At 36.2% G+C, this 21,191-nt stretch overlaps 1 protein-coding gene across 2 annotated transcripts; it reads left to right on the plus strand.

Annotated features, from left to right (window-relative positions):
* Positions 1 to 1,224: 1,224 nt before the first annotated feature.
* Positions 1,225 to 19,232, plus strand: LOC133837858 (uncharacterized). Of its 2 annotated transcripts, none has more exons than XM_062268761.1 (9): positions 1,225 to 1,273; positions 2,175 to 2,309; positions 11,144 to 11,956; positions 12,264 to 12,586; positions 15,140 to 15,931; positions 15,991 to 16,226; positions 16,990 to 17,162; positions 17,769 to 17,892; positions 18,465 to 19,232. In XM_062268761.1, the coding sequence occupies exons 3-9, from the start codon at positions 11,427 to 11,429 to the stop codon at positions 18,594 to 18,596; spliced, it is 2,310 nt and encodes a 769-aa protein (XP_062124745.1). In that variant the 5' UTR covers positions 1,225 to 1,273; positions 2,175 to 2,309; positions 11,144 to 11,426; the 3' UTR covers positions 18,597 to 19,232. The 2 variants fall into 2 exon arrangements, with proteins under 2 accessions (XP_062124745.1, XP_062124746.1); XM_062268762.1 differs by lacking the exon at positions 1,225 to 1,273 and adding an exon at positions 1,311 to 1,422.
* Positions 19,233 to 21,191: the final 1,959 nt, after the last annotated feature.

Consider the following 21,191-nt stretch of genomic DNA (forward strand, 5'->3'; position numbering starts at 1 on the left):
CAGCTTTAAGAATATACCAAACAATTATTTACTCTAAGAAATGTAGCAGGTTTTTTAAAAGTTGTCCACTTTTGAAGCTATTTTAAGTCTTTAAGCAATCATTAGCTAAACTTTTCTCTTTGAAATATTTCCATATTTGATTAACTTCTATGGATTACACATAATCTTCGTTTCAGATGCTCTTCCTTAGTTTGTTATTTGTTTTCCCCTCTGGTAGCAAGAACAAAAGCTACACAAAATGCCTGCCAAGCAAAAGGGAATTAAAATGAAGTTGGTGCCTGGTGCCTGGTGCACTTAACCAAACGGCAATAAATCAAAACACCTGGCAGTGTGCTTAAAAACTCCTGGGGCAGCAGTACCAACAATAACAATAACGCTCACACAAAGGCGCGACAAGAACAGCAAATACAATGAAAGAGCAACAGAAACAAAGCGAAATCAAAACTTTTTGCTGGAGGAAAAGGCAAGCAAAGAAACAGAATTGAGAAGCAACAACAACAATAACAACAGGTGTTCGACACGCTTTTAAAAAGTACATACAGGCACACACCCTCACACACACATACATGCAATTCTTGTGTTACAAGTGTAAGTAGAGCTGACAAAAAAAACACTTGAATATTTTCTATTGCCCAGTTTCAGACGATGCGTTTGAGTGCTGGGCGCATCGCGCTGTTTAAGCCTGCATTTGCTAAGATGAATTTGTTGAATATAACAAAAACAACATAAACAGCAACACTAACAACCACAACAATCATCAACTGGGAAAAAGAACAACAAATGGGAAAAGAAGACAGCAATCGCCTGCACACATCAAAAAGGGAAAACTTTAAAGCTCTAAAGTTTGTGGCGAAAGTTTTCTTACACCTTTTGTGGCAGAGCGAAAATGCAGTTAAAAAACTTGCAGCCGCAATTCAATTAAAACTTCAATGTAATACCCACACACACACACATACACACAAGCACACGCACTTACATACCCAACATTGAAATGAAATGCCAAGTCTCAAGTCACAGTCTTTAGCCGCAGCTTCAGTTGTCCTCATGTAAACAAACGCATCAGAGACCATAAAAAGAGCAACCGGCATTATGAATCGCATTGTGCATCCTTTCCGATTCGGTTTCGTTTTCGGCTACGAGTTATTTATCCGCGCAGTCGCATTAGCATCGTCCTTCAAGAGGAGCCCTATAAAAGCAGCTGGCTAGAATCAGCGGCAGTCAGTTAGCTCGCGTCTCGCTTTCTCGAATGTCGAAAGTCTCCGAGATTTAAATGGTAAAATGGTTTTTTGCTCGACAACTTGTGGATGATTATTTCGTCGCAGCTTTCCTTCTCATTATCATTCAAATCGCGATTTGAGTGCAAAGCTACAACAGTTACCAGGACAATAACAAATTGAACGCAATTTTAATTCCAACAACTAAGTGAGCGTCTAGACAACAAAATATTCAAATAAACCGCAAATATTTCTGTTTATAGTTTAATTGAACTTTCCACAACTTTTGTGGTGTTGGCAACACATTCAATCGGAAATGTAATTAAAAACTGTAATTAGTTTTCGATTGTGGCAGCGTGGAATTTAATTAGCCAGCAATTAGCTGTACAGAGCAAAAGTTATAAATATTCAAACCATATCTAAATGGACCATAAATTAATACAAATTTACAGTATCTAAATCAAGATTAGCATTAAAAAGCTTAAAAAAGATTCAGAAGACTCACTCTTCCTTTATTTTACTAAGTTTGTATTATCTATTATTTTCTATTGTTCTGTGAGGTTACTTCTTTTTGTGTGTAGTTTTCTCTCTGTACTCCTTTGATTAATTAATTAGAATTCAACCATTAAATGTTATCACAGTTTGAAGTGAAAAAAGCCAACTATGTGATTATTTATGCATAAAACACAGTTGCTACACACATAACTTGCTCAAATGACCAACACAAGTATTTAATTATAAACTTTGAAATTAATGGAAGACAACTCAAAGGAATATTCAAACAAAATAAAATTAATTTTATCTCAAAACAAATTTACTTTGTGCACTTATTAAATTGCTTAGCAACATACTGTGTGTGTTATATTATGTGAAACATGTTGTGAATAACAAACTTAAAAGAAAATTGCAACAAAATTTAATTAATAATTTGAAAAAATAATTGAAAGCCATCATTTGCAGTGTTTTTGTGTATGTGTCCCTTGAAGGCATTGCAAATGTTATTTATCATAACTGCCTACATTTTCTGAGTGTGTCATTTATTATGATGGATACTTAAAACCAATATTGAAGAGAAACTCCAGCTGCACTACAAAGGTACAATAATTCAAATTCTTGTATTGATATGTACTACTTTACTTCCATCTTTGTTCATCATTTAATTTAACACTTCAAGATTATATTCGTTTTTTGTGATTCCTATGATTTTTCTCGCTATTCGCTATTTCTCGCTAACAAGAAGTTTCTTAAGTGTGGGCAATGAATATAAGATTCTATGTCAAACTAAACTTACATTATCAAACAAAGAAGAATATTTTCAATAAGGAATTCCTATCAATCTGGTTGACTTCATAGTAATTTCTTCCCCTTTAAATTTTTATAAAACCAAATATTTATATTTAAAAATTTAAAATTTTGTTGTTTCAGGAAAATACTCAAAATTAAATTTAATGTCTTCAGTTTTATAATTTTTTCATTTATTTGAATACATTTTATAAAATCAATGATAATTAATTGTTTTTATTTTTAATTTTTAACTATAATTTGAAATCCTAATAAATTGGATCCAAATCATGATTTTAGTTACAATTTAAGCTATAATTTGTTAAGCAGATACAAAAAATAGTGGGTAATTATGTTATGTATTTTAGAAGAAGCTACACCAAAAATCGGTCATCAATACACAGAGAAAAGAAACTTAGATTAAAAAATTAATTCATTTAAAATTTTTCCGATCTTAAAAGGAAATTCTTGAAATAAGATTTTTAAGTAAAAAAAAAGTCTTAAATCAAGTTCTTTCATGCAAAATTTGCATTTTAAGACTAGAAACATCTTATTCTAAGATTAAAATCTTGCTTCAGCAATGCTTTATTCATAGGGACGTAAATAAGATTGGGGATGAATTTCTCTGCGTGATATATGCCCTACAAATATGTAATAATCTACTTGCTTGCTATTACACTTTTTTTTAATCTAAGCATTTTTGCAGAAAGAGGAACGAACGGAAGGTAAAACACAACACAGTATTTAATTTTTTGTACAATTCACATTTTTAATGGGCATCCCACAATTTGTGTTTTTCCATGCTTTTCAAAATTGATTTATGTTGCTTTTGCAATGAGAATATGCTGCAAAGGACATGAGAGTATGTGACATAGCATTGTGCATAATTGAAAGAGGGACAAGGATCTACTGGCATTTAGTCTGCTCTGGGGATTTTATACTTTATTTTAACATTTTCATATTGTAACAAAATTGCATTGTTAATGGCAATGCGAAAACGCTGCTTACCATCGCATCCTGCTGTTTGCCAGTTAATATGACCCACAAAAAAGTGGATAACGAGATAGTAGGGAGAGAAACAACGATGCCAGATTTGCATAGTACTCATTGGTTAATGTGGATTCTTTCAGCAAAAGTTTTGCAGCGACAGCGCAAAATAACTGAGGTTTCTCTTAACGATTTTTATACGCGAAATGCAATAAAATATAATGTATCCAAATACATTCAAAGATAACGTGAACGATAAGTATGCGTGTGTGTGTGTGTGCGTGTGCGTGTGCGCCCGCATCCTTCTGACAATTTGATCTATGGTAATTTGCAAGTTAAATGTCCTCAGCGACAATGCTTATAATTTACGAGTAGTAAAATAGTCTAACATCTAAATTGATTTACAAATTAGAAAGCTAATTTATCATTGTAGATAAAGTCTTTAAAATTGCTGTCATTTAATGCGGCCTGCTGCAAATGCTTGAACCGCTCCTGTTATTTAAATGCGTAATGCGTATGGTATTCAAGGTGGGCAGAAGACAACAAGCGAAAAGCAACAAGAACGGTGTAGCTCTTATACCATTAAGTGGCATTATAATTATCATCTGCTAGGAGTAGCTCTAAATGCAGACACTGATGATGAAAATGGAGGGAACACAGAGAATGAGAGACACAGCGAAGGAAGATAGAAGGACTGAAGGGGAAACCATTTATCTGGGGAGAAACTGTTATAAAGTTAGCATTTGATGTGCTCATTAAACCATGACAGAGGCCACTTTAAGCACTTGCGTCTGCTTTTGCGTTTGCGTTAGCTACTGTTGCTAATCGCACGACAAAGCATGGAAGAAAGGCATCTAATCAGAACTTGCCAAAATGTAGACGCGCAACCCCAATTAGCAAATAATCCGCATGGATTTTAATTAATTGCCCCCACCTCTACAGATTGAATGTGAATGTGTTGCCTGTATGGGGTAGACCAATTATTTAAACAGGTGTATTAAACGAGTGTAGGCGTTGTGGTATTTGCCTTATTCGAATAAATACTACAGTCGCCAACTGTTCCGCATCCCTGCTAATACTATAGCCTGAGATTAGGATTTTAAAATTAATTGTACGCATAAATTCGTTCGGCAGTGGAGGTCACATTTAACATCCTTTCTGTTTCCTTTCTTCCTTTTCTTTCCGACGGCAAGGATATTGGGTTAATGGAGCAGGAAACCATTTGCCCTCTTTGGTTCTCTTGTTTGTTGATGGGCAATAAATTTACTTTGGTTTCAAATGACTTTTGCATAAAACAAATGCTGCAAAATTAAAATATATTTTTCAGTCCCATCCTTCAGTCTGTCAAAGTCAGACAAACTGTTTTGTGCTTTTATTTGTTTAGATATTTAGTAAATTAACGTCAAGTCATCAGTTTCACAATTGGCATAGGGATAAAGCAATGCAGTATTTAAATCACTCAAACCAGCTTACTTTCAAATTCCTCCCACTTCCCAAGAGTCTTCTTTAAATTCTTTTCATGAACAAATTCATAGAACATTTTTGTGAATTGTTTTTTAAATATTTAGGTAAAAGTCTTAAAATCTGTCACTTTGAGCGAGTATCTTGGTAAAAATACAATATCTCAAGAAATAAGGTAACTGCCAATCCAAGTTAACCATTTGAATTTTGTCGGAGAAAATCAAATTTTTATTTGTATAATTGTTGCATAGAAGGACAACCTTATATAGGCTTTAAAAAAAACCCCTTCACTTGAGAAATTTAAATTCGCAGTTTTAAGTGAACTCGTCAACTTTAAAAACACCTTAAAATATTAGGAAAACCCTAAACTATGTAAAAAAAATAACCATTAACCATTAGTTATATAATAAACAACAAAAATAGAAATGGTCCTATTCTCCATTTCGTATCTGTATATTCATATGGACATATACGTATTTCATATCGAATAAATATCTACTACGAATAATATAAAAATTAATCTACTTCTTCTTCCTTATAACCCAACAAATAATAGCATATAAAACGGGACAGGAATCTTGGATGACATTTGTAGCGCACTTACTGCAAGGTTAAATTAATGTTAAAGATGTGAAACATAACTTATGTTAGGACTAAAAACGAATCTGCAATTGTAAACTTTAAAATTACCCAAAGTTATGCAGACGTTCTTAACGGGAAGTCTCATTTTTATTTAAAGCTATCAAATTTACAGACAGCTCTCAAACAAGGCTGAAAATACGAATTGGAGCTTGCTTTACTGATTATATTATCATTGTCATGCAGGGGCTGATGCGAAAAGCTGTTGCTGCTGCTGTTGTCTAAGTGAATAAAACGTAGAAGATGCCTCGGATTCGAGAATAAATCAATAAAATTAGAATTTAATACAGCCACAATGCGTGCCACAAATACTTAAACAAAAATCGAATATCAAAGCATGGATACCGCGTAATTCATTAGATAACCTAAATACATATAAGAGAACACACAATAGATAAAATGCAAAGGAGTTAATCCTTAGGGTATTATTATTAACCAAATGCATATAAGATTTAATCAATATTTTTTATTATAAACCATCTAGTTTAAATCAAATGAGTATTCAAAAATAAACCTAAAAATTGACAAAATAAAATGATAGCAACAGTAACTGCTATCGATCGGCACACATCAAGTTCAACTTTCTCTTCTTCATCGATAAATCGATGATCAATCCTTGGCTGCACTTTATATCGATTACCAGGGTTACCCATTTGGGCATTCCCGGGGTGCCAGACTCTGCTTCAAACTACCCAATACACATTCATAAAACAGTTTGAATATGGACGTGAGTAAGGAAAGAACAGAACAAAGCAAGCGAACAAAATGTTATGCAGGAATTTTCAGCGTTCATTGATAAAGTTCGTGAGCAAACAAGGGAATCATCGCACTCCCACACACTCCACTTCTTTCGCTCTCCTTCTCCCTCTTGCAGTGCCACAATTGTGTTGCGTGCAAAATAATTTACATATTACGAGTATGCCAGCCAGAAATGTACAGAAAGAAGCTGACGAGTGTCTAGGCGAATGACATAAAGTGCGGGACTCGATTGAGTGGCGTCGACCGTCGCATTAGTTACTTGACAACGGATGCGAGGGACACCTATCAAGCAATTGGAATGTTCTTGCCTTTTATTATATCATTTCTATGTCAGCTCTGCTAAATGTGGGCGTGTGAAACATATGCACTGGAAATTGGCGATTTTATTGTCCGCATTTATTGCGGTTTAACTACTGGCGACATAGAGCAGAACATTATTTGCGTTGGGAACTGCGCTTAAACAGAAATATAATTTGACGTAATCTGTATAATGGTCGAACAGATTACGTATACGTAATGCGAATGCCACTTTTGAGGTGACACTATAAAATTAATTTTAAAACATTTCGGAAGCTTAATCATTCGTGCAGATAAAAGGCGACAGTTGTCCCTGAAGATAATTGCGTATGCGTGTGTAACTCACAGACAGTCATTGGACAAGGCAAGAAGTAGAGAGGGGAGGCGAGCTGGCATTTAAGGCATCATTTGTGCCCAAAATATATTTGCTGGTTTATGCAGAAAATTTGCCCACGACACAGACCCAAAGCCAGACCCGGACCCAGGACCCAGGACCTGACCCAAGCCCAGGCCCAGGCCCAGGCCCGTGCTCACACTTGTAGCCTTGCCGAATCCAGCCCAGATCCCAATCCTCCGTCCACCACTTGTAGAACTTTCGAAAAACGTGCGGAGCTTTGCAACTTGCCCCAACAAACGGGAACGACGGGCGGCTATCAGTTTTACGAGTCCTTTGAGAGTCGTACTTGTTAAATTTTCGACCCCTCGCCCACGAAACACCTCCTCCATCCATTCCATCTCCCTCGTCACTTCTTACATTCAAGCGTTGAAGATGTGCCAGGGGAATGGCTCAAAACATGCCAGAGATTTGCGTTTGGCAACTGGCTTTTGATATTCAATCATGTCGAGCATTGCGAACAAAGCATACAACTCACACCTACACACACACATCACATATTCCCTCAAATACGCACATATTGGACGACATTCAGATGGCCTTCAATTTATTTCTAATAATGGTCTCTCATTTTTTAATGTTGCCTTTTTTCGGTCATTTCTATTGTTGTTACTTTTTTGTTATTTTATTAATCAATCGCATTCGAAATTTATTTGGCTTTTTACGGTTTCATTTCGGAACTATTCGTATTTGCTGCAGGTCAACGACAAGTCCCACATCAATTTGATTGGGGCCAGAAATTGACAAACGAAAATGTGCAAAACGAAATTAAATTAAACGAAAATTAAATAAATTTAATTTGAAAATACATAAAAAAAATGTTATTGCTAAATTGAAAATAAAAAGTTCATCAAAACGTTCGTACTTTTATGAGCTTAAAAATTATACAAATGGGCAAAAAAAAATTTTGAATTTAAATTAAATGTAACACTTTGATATGGTAAAAACACATCTCTTGATACAGCTAAATAAATGAAATGCCAATGACTTTTGTGCTACATTCTCTATAGTTCTCATGTGTTTTTTTTTTTATTTTAGCTTATTTTAAGTATTTAACCATTTGTTTGACCGCCTTTTTAGCTTAAAAGTCCAATGCAACTTTGCAGTGAGCATTAGGACAAAAGCCTTATGACTAGTCTATTTAGTACTCAACTGTTTTTAACAGTCTGTGCCATGATACAACTTTGACAATTTGCAAAAGTTAAACTATCCGGCAGCAGGAACAACAATAAAGAGAAGAATGAGAATAATAAAGGAGACGGATATAAAAGGCAATGCATAAGCAAAAAACAATAACAATTACACTGATTGCTGCCCCCGGAGACAGTATTGGACGTGGAAAGTGACCTGATGAATGGTCACGAAATGGAAATGGAAACGTAATGTAGCCCCATATATTTCAGTTGGCCTCACCTACCGTAACTCGGTCGATTCTACGCTACACTTCGCCGGACTTTCTATCTTTCGCTGACATACCCTGTACGCATTAATTGGCAATGTTGCATAGCAACAATCGCTCTGTTGATTAAGCCAGCATGGCTGTTTATCGCAGTATATTGGAATATATACGGAAATTCAGCTATTTTTTAATACCTCAACTACGGTAACACGCATTTCATTGTGTTTGTTGTTGAAAGCTGCAGACAACAGCGAATCTGTGAATGTGATTAAAATGCAACAAAGTGTGGAGATGTATATGTTATATCAAACCTGACTAGTGTGTATCTCACAGTCTGTCACTCGCCTGCATGTTTATTTTTTTTGCTTCTGGGCCATGCGATGCCATAAAACAATTGAGAGCTCAATTTTGCACGGCCGGTTGGTTTTATTTTACATAACTCGCAACGACTGTTAAGAAGAAAAAAAAAAGGATGCAACTGCAGCCTGCAGGATATGCACGTTCCGAATGATTTCAGTTTCAGTCGTAACTTTGTTAGCTCCGCCGTCTGCTTTCCACTCTCCACTGTTCACTGTCCAGTCTCCTCTGTCGGCTGCCCGAAGCCCGCTCTCAGTTCTTTGTGCTGCTCTGCCTGGTTTGTTGTTATAGCCAAGGGGCAGCCAACATTTATCTGGTAAAATGTTTTGCTCTCCCATTACTCGTATTGTTTCATCCAGGAGAAGCAACAGCAGCTGGGAAATGCAGTGGAAGCTACCAAGAACTAGGGAATGTGCAGTTTTTATGTGCGTAAAAATTCTATTTGATTATTGCACGTTTAACGTTGCCACACAAGCATTTCTTGCGACGCACGACGCAAGAGAGAAAAGTGGATAAGGGGATAAAGCGGTAGCTGAACTGGCACAATGCGTATAAGTTTCGAAATAGCAAAAATATTTAATCCAGATATTTATTTCCTGAAGCAGGATATGAAAGTGCATGCATTGATTTTGATGGTCAACACACACACACATACGCATAAACATAGAGTGACCCACCGATTTCAACTCTCTATCCTCCCTTCCAGTCTCCTTAACCCATGCACTATGATTGCTTGTTGCTGACCAAAGCAAATATCTTAAATGGACTGCACCAAAGGATTGCGTTTAATTATTTCTGTGGTCAGTTAAAAGGAGAGAGGTTGTGTAGGGGAAATCACTGAATCGGTACGCCGTTGGGTAAGCACTGGTAAGCTCCAGTGAGATCGGACAACATACCGACTGCGATACTCCAATTTTCAATGGCTGCTATAAATTGCACTCTGAAACATTCAAACATGTACGCCACGGCCATCGACCTGGGTCAAGTGGTGCGAATGGTGCAAACTTATCCCTTTTATCTTTATTTGACCTCAGAGAAGAAGCATATTAAATGTACTCGTAAATGTAGCAATCGTTCAGCAATATGCAAACAATCTCTGAAGCATTGCTCAAGATTAATTATCTTACTTTTAAATATTAGGTCAATCTATAGAAAGGAGGCAAATGTTTCTATTGTATTTGTACTTAAAGCAACTAAGTTCGTACACGAAATGTACAAAAATTTCTAATTCAATAAAATGAAAGCACAAACTACTAAAAAGGTTATCTTTTATCTTTAATTTTTTCTTCAGTTATTTTTTAATTATTTTAGTTAGCTTATTCCTGCTGATCATTTTACGATCTATGTATGGCTTATTCATTAAGTTCAATCTTTCTTGTTTATATGTATATTCCATGTTCCATTCCATTAGTAGTTCTCTTTGTAATATGTTGTCTTCCCCAATAGGCCATCTCACAGTTACGAGATTTTGTATATTTTTGTACAAAGTTAGTTGTATGTGAAGTAAAATTTTAATTTAAAAAAAAAACTTTATATTAAAGCAAAAAATATTGAAATTGAAAGAGCGTCAAAGTCTGAATACTGAACAAAAGCAAACGACGAAAGAAATAAAAGTAAGAAACCTTCAATCGAGTGTGTTCGACTGTAAGATATCCGCAACCCAATAGCAATAACATCATATTTTAAAAATATACCAAATTTATATACAGAAAAATACAAAAATATACCAAAAATATACCGAAGGCTATATTTGGTATATATGCATATACAATCCAAATATACCAGATTTTTTCGCAAAGTAACTAAGTCCATTTGTTGTAATATAAAAGTATTTCTTAAATTACCTCTTGCATTTTTATCTTATCGCATAGTAGGGCTATATCGTCTCGGCTGCAAACATTGATCAAGAATATATATACTCAACACATTTTCTGCAGGTATAAAAGGTAGAGTAATAATGATGAACAATCTTGGGAACAAACTTTAACGAGCTGGTTTACTAATCAAAAATGAACCTATTCAGTAAATTAAACGATGTTTATACAACAATAATAGCGTTATCAATTATTTTCTGTAATCGTCTTATCTTCTTCACTTCCTTATTTTTTCAATATTTAATCATATTTCAGCTCAAAAATTCATTGAAATGAAACAAATTTGTATTAATCAGATTATTCATTTTCGCTCTTTCTGAATATTAAAAGTAATATAACTGTTGTTCTTTTCGTTATTGCATAAAATTTAATCAAATTGCTATTTCTCGTTGCATCTTGAATTATTTTTATTCGCAAGCGTTTCCTTTATTACGGGTATTCTTATCTTGATCTCTAACTTTATCTTTATTCTGCTGCATAGAAATGAGCGTCAACGTTTTTTAAGTGCGCTCAGCTCTCGTTGCGGGCGTCAAGCGAAACAGAAAGATAAAGAGAAAGAGAAAGAGGAAGACACATAAAAGAATCAGAAACGAAACGTGACTTTTGGCGAATATAAATTGAAGCCACAGAGCGATAAAAAACTGCAATGCCAACCTGAGCGAGATTCGCCTGACGCAATCAAACACATAAAAGATACACTCTCATATATATATATACATATATTCATATATAGAGAGAAAGAGGGAGAGAAAAAAGAGCTGTCCATGGCGGTCCCTTCAACGGCAACACGCTTGAGCGCAGTGAGGCGACATCATCAGCATTCCCCCAGTCACTTCACAACCATTTGGATGCTGCTCCTGCCCTTGCTTGCTGCCGCTGCAACTGCAGCACCCACATCATCGTCATCGTCAGCGTCATCGTCGACGTCGACGTCGACCGCAGAACGTCGACGCTGTGCACACAAAGGTATTGCTGAACTCATTCGCACAAGTCCCGTAATTGTTAAGGCGCTGGCAGCACGAATTTTCACCGATGCTGAACTGGACGAATTGGCTGCTGACGGTGCTGCAATGGCATCAGCCTCAGAGGCTGCCACAATTTTAATAACATTAACACCGGAAACGATATACAAAGGCGCCTCGATGCTCAAAATGGCCAATGGAGCATCGGCTGCCGGCGACAGCATGATGGGATCAGAAGGGGGCACTTCAGGCAACGTGATGCGACGCAACAGTTTTGCCAGCCACAGAAGCTCTAGTGCCTGGAGTGGCAGTGGAGCTTATCAATATGAGGGGTGAGCAAAAACATTAATCAATTACATTCGAAAAAGCACATGTTGAATTTATCCACTTTTAAGTGGAAAACGAGTTTAAAATGTGAAATTAATTTGGAGAATGTAAAAAATTTAAAGAATATCTATAAAAGAACAGTACATATATCTTTTAAGTAAATAGATATGTGAAATGAACATAAAGAAAAAATCATTATAATATTATATTACCTTTCACAATTCATATAGTGCTGACTCCTTGTTGACTTTACCTATCGCGTATCCATCCAGCTCATTCCCACAATCTCTTCGTGTCTTTTCCATTTCGCAGGCAACTGAATGCCACTCTGCAGCCGCTGCATTGTTTCGATGCTAATATGCTGAAAATGCTGCCTACGGAATTAATTGCTTTTGGCAATTTGCTACCCGCATCATTCGCTGGCTCAAGCTCAGGCTCAGGTGTTGCTGGGACAGACTTTCTCCCCAGCTCCAACCCCGTGCCTATGACCTCAGGGCAGATGCAACGACCGTTGCTTGGCTCATCGTTAGATAGTAGCTCTCAATTGATCACTGACAAAGACGTGCTACACATCAGCATTAATGGACTGCACCGTTGGACGCCCCAATTTGAAAATCACATCTGGAAGCATTTGGGTAAGTTTAAGTTCCAACCTAAAGATTCGCCCATAATCAATTAGAACAGTTGATATTAGTGTTATTATTGCTAATAAGCTCCTTCTGCAGCTTAAGCTCGTTTCACGTGTATTGTTCGACAGGTTTGTTTCATAAATGATACAAGAGTGTGATGAACCTCTGATGCCAATCAATCTAACTAAATAAACTCAAAATACCAAAAAATTCGAGCAAACTTTGTTTAGGTAGCAAAAATGAAAAATGGAAATAGAATAAAATATGCTGAAACGTTGTTGAATATTATGAATTCATCAGTCCCCATTGTTATTTTAATTTGAAATATTTATAAAATTTACCAACTTTTCAAACTTTGAGCATTAAAACTAATCTCAACTTATAAAGTTAACTTTAAAGTTTTTATTTGTTGAATGATTCAACTATTTTTTCCTGAGGCGAAAAAAGATATGTTTTATAAAATTAATTGAGATAAATTAGAACTGAGCTTAATAAATATTTTGTTAATGAAGACGATAAATTGAGACTTCATATAATAATTTATATTTTTTACATGACTTAAAAGGAACATTTTGTCTCCCACAAGGATATAACTAATAGGGGCCTATAGAATATAGGTAATATACTTCGTGCCTATCTCAGAGTCGCGCACACCCCAAAGTTAGTTCCTGCCTGAGTTTTAATCAATTAGTCTTTGATGAAGATTGATAGGAGGCAACCTATGGAAATTGCCTAACCAAATTGTTGTCATGCTTGTGTGAGTCCATGAAATCTATCTATATTGCAAATATTTCGATGACGATAACGATGACACAGCATGCCGTGAACTAAGTAAGAAAATGTGTGTGAGCATGGGTGTATCCGATTATTCTTCAGTTCAGCTGACAGGACAAACACGAGGCGCTTTTGCAAAGGCTGCTGCAGCACTCGTGGGAAGTAACACTTGACTTTTGTGTCAAGAGATGATAGGACAAGCACACATATTCACATACAAAGTTTTTACAACATATACCGTACTATTAAACGAGGCCTTTGCGGTGACTTCGGCGCATGTAGCAAGTTAATGGTGAAAAAGGAGAACATAAAAACCAAACTGGATGACGCCGTATTTATAGAGTATGAGTGTTCTGACACTTTCTCCATTCAGTTTTCAATTTGGTTGTATGCCGCATCCTCAAACATTTTACCTGCTGAGACACTTTCATTTCGTTTGAAGGAACAAAAACTTGTATTATTTAAAAGACGTGCTTTTCAAATTATTTCGTGATCCTGATATTATAATCAATTTATTATTTTCAAGTATAATCATTGTCATATGAGCATGTCTCTGGAAATACAATTTTTATTTTTTTGCATATTTGTATTTCTAAACATATGTTTATGTCTAATTTACGCAATATAGTTTTGGTTCTATATTAATGTGAAAGGATATTGCGGAAATTTAATATAAATAAGGTGACGGGAACAATTAGGCAACTAAGCAAATGCGACTGAGCTTAAGTTTAATTTAAAAATAAATGAAGTTTTTTTATAACGCAATAAGCTTTATAAGGGAACATCCATGCATAACTTTTTTGATATGTTTTACTTAAATAAGTATTCATACTTCACCACGGAATCGACCAATTCATTTCGGGCACTTACTCGTAATTTTAGATATTAATTTTACACTTACCCATAATCACCACAAAACAAAATGTTTGTCATATTTTTATACCCGCTACGCATAGGGTAGAAGGGTATTATAACTTAGTGCAAGTATATCTACAAAGTAGTATATACATATATTCTTGATCAGCGTCAACAGCCGAGATGATCTAGTCATGTCCGTCTGTCCGTATGAACACCTCGATCTCATAGACTATAAGAGATAGAGATATAATATTTTCAAAAGCATTTCTTCTGTTTGCACGCAGATCAAGTTTGTTTCAAATTTTTGCAACGCCCATTTCCGCCCCCACAAATTGACAATACTCGAAGAACAAGTGTAATTTTAAAGCTAGAGTCGCAAATTTTGGTTTATACAATAATAACTATAGACTCTGATATTCCTGAATTTGGTTGCGATCAGATAAAAATTATTAAAGAAATACTTTTGTTTGGGCAAAAACGCCTACTTCTGACTTGCTTTGGCTGACAATCTGGTATATTCTTCACGCTATAGTATATCTTTAAAATAGTACCATATAAATATACCGAATATGCAGTTTGTCATATTTTTTAGTATTTTTGTGGAATATTAATTTGATATATTTGAGAGTAATACCGCAGTATTTTGCTTTTATTCAAAATGGGTAGCTGGTATCTCAAAGTCCAGCATACTCGACTGTAGCGTTCTGACTTGTTTTTTACTTTGAATGCGCACGAATACCACATTCGACAACAGAGACATGCCCATACATTAATAGGACAATATCCTTAAATTGGCAGTGAATGAATATAATGAAATTGAATCGTTCCTGTGAGTCGCGTTTGTTTATTCATGTATACATATTTTGCGAAGTTTTTATTGAACAGCTAGATTGAAGCATTTAAATGGCTTTCATTTCTCAATTATAGGCTGGGACGATTGGAGCGATTTTACATTGTGCAGCGTCACCTGCGGCAAAGGTGTGCAGCAGCGTTTCCGTCGCTGTCTGCTGGACAATCCGCTGGTGGACATCAGCATGAATATGAATCTGAATCTGAGTCTGGACGACGATGACGACGACGACGGCGCCAATGATGAGATGGAGAAAGGAGACGAAAAAAGACAAGAACAGGAGCAGGCGATAGATGTGGAGCAGACTGAGGTGGTTGCTGACGAGGCAAATAATGATGTCGGCAGCGCTGAGGTAACGGCAACGGCAACGGCGGCAACAGCACTCACATTCAATGCTGATAATAATGAAGTGCTCAGTCATGACGGGAATGGAAAAGAGATGGAGAAACGTGTGAGGGAAGATGAGGCAGCATTACTGATGATGCAACCAGTTGGCATCGCAGCTGATGTCCTTCACCGACCCTTGAACAAACAGCTGCAAAAATCCGCACAGACAACGACACCAGCTTCAGCTGCAGCTGCAGCTGAACCATCATCGACGCATGCAACGGTTGGACTAACAAACGATGGTAATGAACTGGGCGGAACCGCCGCAGGTACAAATGGAGATGAAGAAACGGGAACAGAAGCAGGAGCAGGCGCAGGTGGCGTCACATTTTTATCATCTGCACGTAATGACCATCGCAGGACACGTGCAAATAATCAGCATAAGAAGAAGCGCAAATCCACTAAAAGCGTTGCCTTATCGACACTTTTGTGTGAGGGCTACAACATCGAGCAGCGCAACTGCAACAGCTTTGAGTGCAGTGGTAAGTGTGGCTGTAGCACAACTCCATTAACACTATTCAGAATCTCCATATTCATATAGATGATATCAGCGATTTGCTCAAGTTCTATAAGAAGCTACCGATCTCAGCGGCCGAAGAGCAGTCAAATGATCCTCCGATCAATGAGAGTGCCCCTTCGCCACCTACAGAATTTACAGATCTAACAACGCCAATATCCATGGGAGTGCCTTCCTCTTCAACGCCATCGAATATGGGTTATGTACGTAACTGGAGAAATATGCTGAATTTTACCTTGATGATCACTTTAAGAGCAAAGGTAGCTAATTCATGTCAATTTACTAAATATGACTTTTTGTTAAACAGTTTTTGCAATTTTTCGACCACAATTCAGCTCTAAGCTCATCAATTCAATATTTATTATACCCGCTATCCATAGGTTAAAAGGGTATTATAACTTTGTATATTACATGCAGAAGGAGGCATCTCCGACCCCATAAAATATATATATTCTTGTTCACTGACAACATCCGAGTCAATATTGCCATGTCCATCTGTACGTCTGTATGAACATCTAGATCTCTCAGACTATAGGATAAGAGCTATAATTTCAACAGCATTTGCAATGTTTGCAGGCAGATCAAGTTTGTTTCAAATTTTTACCACGCCCACCTCCACCCCGCAAATATAATCGGAAAACAAGCGTAACTTTGAAGCTACAATCGGAGTTAGCTGCTTTGCCTGAAAATCTGGTATATTTTGTCCGAATTTAGTACTTCAGAAATATATCAAATATGGCCTTCGGTATATTTTAGTAGTAGTTTGTCTTACAATCTTTTTTATATTTAAAGAAAAATACCACACTGTTTTGCTTTTATTCAAAATGGGTATCGAGTATCTCACAGTCGAGCAAACTCGACTGTAGCTTTCTTACTTGTCTCAAGTTTGCTTTGTTGTTTAATGCTTACTATCATGTTTTATAATTTTATTCACATTTAACGTGTAATACAATAACATTGTTACTAACTTTTGACACTGCCATTTTTTTAATTTTTGTCCTTTCACCCCTGTCGCTGATGCAGAATGATACAAAAAATACATCGACAATATTCTCCATACGCAACGTCACACACAATCTGTATCTGGAGGCGTGCAAGGATGGACTTCGCCTATATCTGGAGCGCGACAATACAACGGAAATGTTGCCGGTGAAATTCAATTTATATGATTATCGTTGGCATCAAGTGGCCATCAGGTAAGAGGGCGGAAAAGTGGGCTAAAGGGAGACAGAACGAGTAGGAGAGAAAGATTGCTGTCGCTCTGTTTTTTGTTGTTATTCTTCTACTTGATTGGCCATCTGAGTGTATGCTCAGAAAGAGGCTAAGTGTTTCTCTCCCACTCACTCGTATGTGAGTATGTGTGTGGGTGGGAATGTGTAAGTGTGTTTGCCTGCGGTTTGATGGCCAACACAGTCGTTGACACTTTTATTTTATTTGCATTTTCAATTTATTAGCATAAATGCTTGTGGCATGAAATGCACCCTTGACACACATACAAACAGCACGCACTGTTACACATATGAGTGAGAGCACCTACACAGATAGAACACACAGTCAAACAGATATGTGTGAATATCGACAGCATCTTTTCTATATACATATATATTTTTTTTGGTGTTCGGGAGCCAACAACAGCCAAATTGACACTTGGTGTAAGTGGGTGCCATTTGTCATCGGCTGTTGGCATATTTCTATATGGCACTGTGCTGTTGTACTCATGCTTGTACTGGCATGTGTTTTAATTATTTGCAGCATACACTTTCACATATTTATTTGTTTATTTGTTGTATTTTATCGCACAGCATTCAAAATGGCGATTTCATATCGATTTACGTCGATTGCTCGTGGACAAACAGTTTTGTTGTTTCGAAGCGATTGCTTACGCTGCCCCAGGACGCGGATGTGGAAATTGGACGTGGCTTTAATGTGAGTATTGGGACAAATTCAAAAGTAATTGACCACCAGAAGGATAACGATACATGTGGCATATACGTCACGAACTAGGGACATAGATTTATGCTTCTTAAGATTTTTATACAAAATAAGAGATGTACAAAGTATTTATTTATTCAGGAATAATTCGCAATGATTCTTTGATGTCATAAAATTGGTAGCTCATTTGGTTTTGTTTTTGGAATTCAATAAAATATTTCTATGTTTATAGAGCTAATTAAAGCGCTATGAGGGCTTGGTTTCAACTTTTTCCAAATAATGAAATCGATTTAATCAAATCAAAAATTTTCGGAATTTTATTTGCAAATTTGAACCACTGTGCCAATTGCGAAACTGAGCAACAATGTGTAACATTTCACAAGCAATTTCTGATATGATTCTATAAATGGGGAATGGGAGTGAGGACGATTGAAAACCATTTAATGCGTATGAGTTATTCACTCTGAATACTACATGGCGCCCATAGCGTATACGCCTCATTGACCAATTGAATAATAATTAAAATGCTGAATAATTGTGAATATAATAAATACAAAATTTTTCAGGGGGAACTGCAACAATTGCTGGTTCTGCCGGAACACCAAGAGCGATTGCAGTGCAGCAACCGAAGGACGTCGATCAACGAGGTTAAGCGATACATTATTGACACATTTATCGAGGATTATGGCAACAATTGAAGCGGATTCTCATATGCAATGCAAACAGCAGACAAAACCACTCCATAGCCAGTTGAATACGGCGAATCCGAATAGAAAACAATAATAGGAGCGAAATCAAATGAAAATCATAGTATACTATACAACACATAGTACATTTGTTTGTATTTGCTTTCCCATTTGCCGGGCAAATATAAATGAGGAGACTATAATGCAATCCAGCTAACGATACGATTCGGTCCATCGAATCTCAGCACATATATATTATAAATACAATACATAAAAATGTATATCATATATATATCAAATATATATAAAGTGATTGATGTTTCCTAGCTGTGCATTTCAAGTATTGTAAATTATGGTACTCGACAACTTATGCGTTAGTGACTAATCACTTTGCATATGAATATTATTGTGAATTCATTGAACAGTTGTATGCATCTGAACACGATACATATTTGTAATAATTAAGCTAATTTGACATAAAACAATAATTATAATGCAAACAAAAACAAACAGCAGAAAATGCAAACAAAATGAGACACAGCAACATTATCGATGTAAATTGCAAATGCGCAAAAATAATGCGAATATCAGATAAGATTAAAGTGAAAAACGAAATCAATAAAATAATTAATTATGCATAAGTGTAAAAAGCGCAACATTGTTTTTATTACTGCTCATTTCACTTTTAAAGGGTTTTTACTAAAGGCTACCAAGGAAGATGAAGATGTCTGCTGCAAAATGGAACAGTCTTTAAAATAACAAGTAAGAAAGCTACAGTTGGATGTGCTCGACTGTAAGATACCCGTTAACCATTTTCAATAACACCATACTCTAAAAATTAACCGCATAAATACTCAAATATACCGAAATACGAAATATAAAATAGTTATTATTGTATGTACCAAAATTCGCGACTCTAGCTTTAAAATTACTCTTGTTATTCGATTTTTGTTGATTTTCGGGGGCGGAAGTGGGCGTGGCAAAAATTTGAAACAAACTTGATCTACCTGCAAACAACAAATGCCTTCGAAAAATAATATAGCTCTATTTCTTATAATCTCTGAGATTCATTGTTACATACGGACAGACGGAGAAACGGTCACACGGACATGGCTAGATCGTCTCGGCTCTTGACGCTGATCAAGAATATATATACATAATAGGGTCGGAGATGACTCCTTCTACCTGTTACATACATTCTCTGCCAGCACAAAGTTATAATACCCTTCTACCCTATGGATAGCGGGTATAAAAAACCATCTCCTACTCGTTAATATTATGAATGAACAAAAACAAGTATTGTATCAATGTACAAATGAAATTAGAAAAAATATACAACTTTTATAGTATCGACTTTGCTAAAATAATAAAAACTAGTTTCGGAAATATGCTTTTATTACTAATTTGCTTATATCGAATTTTTAAAAAACAATTGGACAGAATCAATATTGAATTAAAAAGTTGTAGTAATGCTATACAATTTACTTTCAGGATATTCACATTTTCTGAGCGTCTAAGATTTTAACCGTAATATATTATATATACGAAATATTTGTAGCCCATAATTTATCTGCATCGTTGACTAAGCTCATTTCTGACCCTACAAACACATGAATTTGCATATATCGCCTTTAAGTACTTACAGCTGCCTCCCATTTACCCTGATGGGTGCATTTTACTGGAGTTTTTGATATTGCTGTTGGGAGCAGTTGGTGGTTTACGACGCTCGCTTTGCAGTCACTTTTTCGGATTTTTTTCGCATTCGAGTGCGCTTGACTGATTTGACAAAGGATCAAGTTGTTAAAATTTGCTGGACCTTACCGCGTGCCACTGACAAGTGCCAAGTAACTGGTCAAATAGACAGTGGATTTTGAGAAAACAAACAAAAAATATTGTCTTATTTTTATGTTATGCTATATTTTGTGAAACATTTCTTTAAGCTATGGAATTATTACAAATGGTTTGGCTTAAAGTGAACCGACAAGAATTGGTAAATTGTTCTTAGAACGGTCTATAAAATATATACATAGCTTAATTTTCCATTTAACTCTTAGCTTTGTATTATAATGTTGTTGTAATCTGCTGATTTTTACGAAGTATTCGTTTAACTTTGCAAAAATGATAGGTAGAGGGAATAGCATGAAAAAAATTCATAATTTCCTCTTGTCTAAAATAAAAAACCAAAACTAGTCTGTAGTTGGTTGTTCTTCCGTTTGTGTGGTTTGCTCGCTGTCTCCGGCTCGTAAATAAGCACACTCCTCAGCACCAGAACCGACCCTAAACTTACCCCAGCACCGCCATTAGACCTTCTCATTTACTGACATTCTATATATTTCTCTCTCTCTCTCTCTCTCTTCGCATGGCTCCTTTTCACTCTTTGCTCTTCTTGTAGGCAATTTCAAGCTCTGGTGAAAAATGCTGCCGCACTGGGGTATGCGTCGGATGTGGCCAACAGACGTTGGAGACATTGATGAATTTCCTGTCGCATTGCTCTTGCAAGTCACTCTGCTTGAGGTGGTGGAGTGGCACAAGAGGCAAAAGGAGCAAAAGGAACACGAGCAGGATGAAATGAGCACCTGGCGCAGCAACGTCTGGCAAAAACTCAAA

This window comes from Drosophila sulfurigaster, chromosome 2R (genome assembly GCF_023558435.1).
Source record: "Drosophila sulfurigaster albostrigata strain 15112-1811.04 chromosome 2R, ASM2355843v2, whole genome shotgun sequence".
NCBI classification, from domain to species: Eukaryota; Metazoa; Arthropoda; class Insecta; order Diptera; family Drosophilidae; genus Drosophila; species Drosophila sulfurigaster.